Genomic DNA, 6,780 nt, shown 5'->3' with positions numbered 1-6,780 from the left:
GGGAAAGAGGATGGGAGAAGGGAATCTTCGTATTTAACTACTAAATTTAATAAAAGTGAAGTGCAAAGAACAAGTAAGTAGGTAGTATTGGTAATACGTGCCTACGTAAAAAAAAAAGAAAAGTAGACGAATCAAATGCGGATTTTGCGTGCAATGAAAAAACTAAAATGAAAAGGAGGGATCTAGTAGGGCGAAGAGGTCGGCAGGATGCAACACCCGCCTGCCTCAAGCATGGACAATGGTACCCTACAAGGAATCACATGGTGATTTTTTTCCAGAATAATATTGCAGGCACCATCACTGGACACCATCAAGGTAATTATTATAGGCAGGGGGGTATATCATAAAAGTCCATATCCAAAATGACCTACAGGGGTCTTATACATTTTCAAAATCATTAATCGAAAAGGTTTTGTGTAAAACGCTACCCATTCTAGTTATTAGTGTCCCTCCAACTTATTGTTGCTGCTGATTCGTGACTGACAGTTTGGAAGGACGCTGGATGCTGGGTTCGCTACTTAGATCATGGCGTTCGTTTTCCTGCACACGCTACTTCTGCTCTTTCGGAAGGTGCTCGGCAGAGCGAGTTTGGTTAGCTTGCCCTTTTGAGCGCTTTTGGGCACTCACAAATTCTGGTCGAAGAGAGAGAGAGAGAGAGAGAGAGAGAGAGAGAGAGAGAGAGAGAGAGAGAGAGAGAGATGCTGGACAGTCGGCTACAAGACGGAGATACTACCATTCATGTTGACCATGAGATGCTGGACAGTAGACAACAAGGTGGAGATACTACCGCTTGTATAGACCGGAGCTCAAGTTGCTGGCATTTTTGTGCAGCGCAGGTGGACCAGTGCTCTTCGTGCGGAGAAAATGGCATTTCACCCGTACATGAAGCTGCTCTCCGCAAATCCTATTGTATTTTCATGCAAAAGCTTGGCAGGCAGTTGAAACTGTAAGTTCTAAAAGCCCTACTTCCACAATGAGAGGAGGAAGTTTATTCGAAGTCTTGGGTAATAGCATGGAGCGGAGAGTGGTGTTTGTTCATATCTTGGGTTTATGGTTGCTATCAAACATGATTATTCGGATTATTGGTTACTTCTACTTGTAACACGAGAGTAAATTCTCAACTGTGCAGTGTTTGCAACTTTGCATTGTGCTTTCTTTCCCATTTTTCTTTTTCTTTTACTAACTAAGTCATCATTCTCTATTTGGATTTTGATATTGCCAACATTTGGCTAGATGTTGATTGGAGGGATTATTTACTTAGTGTTACATTCTTATTTATTTGATCTGGCATTTTTTGAGCTTCTTTTCTCTGACTATTTTCTCAAATGAAAACCATGGTGATGCTTACTTTTAGCAAAAAAAACAGTAAAGGGCTTGATAGAGGTTCTCCTATAGAAGTTCTAGATCATGTGTAAGTGCATTGAGTGTTATCAGATGTGGATAGGACGTTTGAGTTTTCTTTGTTAGAATAACAAGAAAATTTCATTCTCTATTAAAGAGGGCAAGGCAGCCATGAATTGGGAAATGTGTGCACTCCAAAAGATGTGGATTTGACACAAGAGGCTATCGAGTTTATTTGTTTTCTAAGGTTTTTATAGTTTCCTGTGAACCACACGGTAGGTTTACCATTTTGCATCAAGCTCAAAATTCCTCTTTCAATCTATGTAGGTACTATGGAAGCAAGGATTGAGCCTTTCGTTCCTCTTGAAACTCGCCTCCACTTTTCAAGGGTTTGTCCTTTGAAAAGTGCCAAGAGATTAACAATGTATGTGCAAGGTTGCAATCGTGGTACTTCTGTAAGACGTAGATCGTACCTTGGGTGTGAAGGTTGTCACAACCTCTTTTCCATTGCGGAATCCTTATATGGTCGTAATCCATAGCAGCATATGCCATAGACCCTCATGAGATTAGGAGCATCATGGGACGGCATATCTAGTGCATGTGTACCTCTTCCCACTCCCAAACCCATGGAGATTATGAATCGATGGTGGAGATCATGGATCAGCAAGAGGAGTCTGGGCCCAAAGGTATGGAGATTCGCGAGGAACATACTAGAGGAGATTATGAATCAGTGGTGGAGATGATGGATCAGCAAGAGGAGTCTTGTCCCAAAGGTATGGAGATTCTAGAGGCTCGCGAGGAACATACTCTTTATCGCACAGATGGGGATCCCACAGGATCAGATATCTTTGGAGCGGGAGTTTACTCTTCTCGACTCTCGAGATTGGATTATTAAGGGTGGTGTTGTTAGGCACATGATTTATTCTCATGATTTGATGCACGATCTAAGGCAGTATGAAGATGCATTTTTATTCATAGCAGCTATAATACGCGTACTTTATTTATAAGACGGGACGTCCCATATTGAAACGTACAGTACGTCTCATAACGTTTTCTATTCTAGCGTTTTTTTACTCAAAACATATTCTATTCTAATGTCTTTTGCTAGTTGATCAAGTGTGTTTAGAGCTTCACGGTGTTTTTGTATGCTATGATTAAACATTGAAGAGTCATTGAGGAGGTGCATGACCCGCTTCATTTGTCCTTATTAAAATTATTATATGTAAAAAGTTGATGTATTCTATTTTTGATCCTCAAAAATACGTCTAGTACGCATATTGTATACTGCGTATTAAACGTCTCGTCTCGTACCGTGGCTACTAAGGTTTTGTTTGGAGACAGATCAGAGGCTCTTGTACAAAGTGGGGGGCTATGGAGCTTATTTCACACTATGTCCAAGGATCCCCATTCGTGAACTATGAACACATCACGTCCAAAATACTCCAAGATAATGAACTATGGAACACACCCTGTCCAGATGCATATGCCTTGAACTCGGACCCAGGGGTTCAAACACCAATAACTTGAACTCCAACACAAGAGAGGGGCAAGAAGTGCTACGTATAATTAATTAGGACCCTGCCACTCAGAAGCCTCTCTCTGGCTGAAGCTAGTGGCGGCAGTTGCCCTCTTGACTAGAAATTTGGTGTCGTGGCCCTTGTGGTCGCCACGACATGTGCCATGCCGATGTAACAAACTTGGACACCCCAAGTCAAGATTCTACCGCGACACAGCAGAGATTCACTTCAAATTAGTTCATAGTTCACAAGAGAGACGACATGGCCCGACGTAGTTCCGCGCCAAGAGGTATTGGCCCTAAAGATTGGCGCCCCTTTTCGTATGTATTTTTATATTAATCTTTGAGTAAAGTACAATTGAGCCTGCGGGTGCTCACTCTCAGACTTTGCGTCCAGATGCTCTGAGAAGTGAGCCCCTAAGGCCACTTATAAACATTACAAGGGATGCTAAAAGCAAAGCCCCAAAAGCTTTTAAAAATAAAAAGAAATTGTCCCAAAATAAACCGATTAAAAATCTGCCAACAAAAGCTGTCAGCACAATCTACGGAAATCCATACGCTCTGCCACGTCAACAAGTCAACGCAAAAAGCGGGATTCCATACGTTGCTGGCACATCGGCCAGCCTGCAAGGTGTGTTTGTGTCTGGGTGGCTCTGCCACGTCACCAATTTGTGACATACCCCCCTCTTGAAAGAATTGTAATCGCCCTCAATTACGTCTGCGAAACAGACAGAGCCATATACTGTCTTAGTAGACACTGACTGTTAGTATTGAGGTACTAGACACGACACAGCTAGCACTTGCACCAAACGACAGTCACCTCACAGGACATCACATGACAAATCACAGAAAAATTCATTCCAAAACTCAGACCATGACCATCGGCAACGTGTTTAGTAATCGCATCTAGATCCGTTCCGGACCTCACTGATGCCCGATTAACTAATCCTTATTGCAATCATGTCTATAGAGATTTATGAGACCGAAATGTTGTAGTCATTTCGTCTTTCAGTTCCTGCACTCAAACAAGTCAAGTACAAATCAATCATATTCTTTTTCGGGAATTCCTGTCATAAAGTCATACAACAGAATACTAGTCAGGCCATTAGTATCCTTGAAACTCAAAGAAGACATCAGTGACCTTATTCAAAAATCGGGGTAATCTGTTGACAAAGGAGCGGAGTAACTCCCCTCTTGTGCAAACCCGCTGCACTAGATTCACCCTCGCTGAATTTGGGATTCTAAGTCGTCCTCCATCCACTTCGCATCCAATGCAGGATAGTTCTTGAATTTAACCAAGAACCGCCGAATCACTTTACCTTTCATCTTTCTTTCCTTGTGTGCCAAAATGTGTTCTGGAACGAGTATCTCCTCGCTTTCCTCCACTTTTGGTTGCTCATCAGGCTCCCCATCAACTGGCACATGCCTTTAAAAGGCTTCAATAGACTCACATGGAATGCATTGTGAATCTTCCAAGTATTGGGCGGCTTGAGTCTAAAGGAGACATCATTTATCTTTTCTTTTATCTGGACAGGGCCATAATACCTCATGCTTGTCAAAGTCGACGATGCGGAAGCGTAGAGACTAGGCACACACACAGAGAGAGAGAGAGAGAGAGAGAGAGAGAGAGAGAGAGAGAGAGAGAGAGAGAGAGAGAGAGAGAGAGAGAGAGTCACCTGAACCAATCAACCTTGGCAATGAATAACTGAATGTGTGTACAATGGAGGCAAGGGGTTGCTTATATAGAAAGCCTAGTAAATTGCGCTACCCAAGACTTTGACAATTAAGTAAATTAAAAGCCAAACTAAATAATGGGATCACATTGGGCAGTTCACTTGCGATGCCTAAACTTTAACACCCTCTCTGCAACTCATAGTGGACATAAATAGTGAGACCAAGTCGATGAAGAAGCTACCATGGACACCCCAGCACTGGTCGGGATAGTGGATACACCTCGGTGTTTCTCTCCTTAACTTTGTACCTGAAAGTAATGCCATCTTGAGCATTGGTTGTCTTTGTAGAAACTTTGAACTGTAGACCATACTACGTCCAGTAATCCCCATTCGTGAACTGTGAACACATCACGTCCAAAATATAAAACTCCAGGCTAATGAATTGTTGGAACACATCTTGTCCATAATTTGACCAACAACAATGAATTGGCTAGCCCATCCATAGTGTTTTAGACGTCTGATTGGTTCCCTGCCAGACGCATGTGCATTGAACTATGACCTACGTGTCCAAACACCAATAACTTGAACTCCAACACAAGGGTCCAAATTACTTATGGGGAGCTTGTGATTACCCCTCGCTACCACTCACAAGCCTCTCTCTAGCTGAAGCTAGTGGTGACACTTGTCATTTGACTAGAAATATGATGTCGAGGCCATTGTGGACACCGCCACGTGTGCCATGTCGATCTCCTTTGTCAAATCTTTACTACGGTAATCTCTGTCCAGTTGCCTTTGTCCTTGTCTGTCTGTGAGTTCTTGCTTTTGCCTTTGGCTTCAAACTCCCAAGCCAAACAAAGTGTCGAATCACAATCATGACTAGTGTGATTGTACCTCTCGGGTATCGAGGCAGCTAGTTGAGTACTGGTACTGCCATCGGTGTCCAACTGACCTTTGCTGTTGTCCTCTAGCGAACTCCTCTATTTGCTTTTGATTTCATAAACTCCAGCCAAACAAATTGCCGGGTTCCTTGAGAACTGTGTTGGTGTACAAGCAGCTAAATGGATGGTTGACGATCCGTTATCCATAGCTTTTAGTTGGTTGTCGGGTGTCCACACATTCCTTTGCTGCTCTTCCCAAGCCGCTCCAACAAAACTCCTTTGCCGTGCCACCAATTCCTCTCTGTCGCCTGTCACGCCCTCTCACTAGACAATAATATCCATTGAAGCACCGGTCCCACTGAAGGTTCGGACAACAGACTTGCCAATCTGTGCATGCATCGTTGCATGTGCATTTTCACTACCAACACTCCCCAAAACCGTCATTGTTTTAGGAGGTCAAGCCTATGCCAAAACAAATCCTCAATACTTCCTTTCTTTATGTAGCGTTTCAAAACGCAAATCAGGAGGGGGGGCTCGGCTTTGTTTACTGCAGTGTTTTTCAACACGCTAGGGTCAAGGGGAGCGAGACTGGCTGCTTGAGGCAGCGTTTGAAAACGCGCACAGGCAGTGGAGGGGAGGTAGCATCGTCGGCTGAGTGTGAAAACGCTGCTAAGCCAACGTGACACGTCTCAAAACGGAGGAGAGGGGACAGTAGGGGCTGACGGTAGAGCGTTTTGAAACGCTCGCAGGAACAATGTGGAGGAGACTGGCGCCGGCTTGGGGCACTCGCAAATGGCCAGCGGACCGGCGCCGGCTTGGGGCACTTACAAACGGCCAGCGTTTTGGAACGCTAGCAGAGAAAGGGTTCTTCGATGCTCTTCTCTACTTTGCTCCACCAAGCCAAGGCCTTCAAGGATCACCGACTTGCTCTGATACCATGTCAAAGTCGACGATGCTGAAGCGTAGAGACCAAGGCGAGAGAGAGAGAGAGAGAGAGAGAGAGAGAGAGAGAGAGAGAGAGAGAGAGAGAGAGAGTCACCTGAACCAATCAACCTTGGCAATGAATAACTGAATGTGTATACAATGGAGGCAAGGGGTTGCTTATATAGCAAGCTTAGTAAATTGCCCTACCCAAGACTTTAACAAGTAAGTAAAATAAATACCTAAAAGCCAAACTAAATAATGGGACACATTGGGCAGTTCACTTGAGATGCCTAAACTTTAACAATGCTAAGCTTTGGAAAAAGCCGCTCCTTTCCTTTTCGTTTTCCTAGGCGTGCCTTTTCAAAACGTAAGAGCACCCAATCGTCTTTCTTTAATTACAAATCTCGTCGATGTCGACCTGCTGCCTTCTTGTGTCGTTTTTGAGATT

At 43.8% G+C, this 6,780-nt stretch overlaps 1 protein-coding gene across 1 annotated transcript in view; it reads left to right on the top strand.

The window, feature by feature from the left end:
• Positions 1 to 435: 435 nt before the first annotated feature.
• Positions 436 to 6,780, top strand: part of LOC147448197 (uncharacterized) — a 49,163-nt gene continuing 42,818 nt past the window's right edge. The window contains exon 1 of the mRNA XM_086524074.1: positions 436 to 946. Coding sequence (XP_086380200.1) covers positions 699 to 946 — 248 coding nt within the window. The 5' untranslated portion in view covers positions 436 to 698. The remainder of the gene's footprint in view (positions 947 to 6,780) is intronic.

Source organism: Adiantum capillus-veneris, chromosome 11 (genome assembly GCF_014529385.1).
Source record: "Adiantum capillus-veneris isolate H3 chromosome 11, ASM1452938v2, whole genome shotgun sequence".
Classification (NCBI taxonomy): Eukaryota; Viridiplantae; Streptophyta; class Polypodiopsida; order Polypodiales; family Pteridaceae; genus Adiantum; species Adiantum capillus-veneris.
This window is presented reverse-complemented; position numbering and strand designations above follow the sequence as displayed.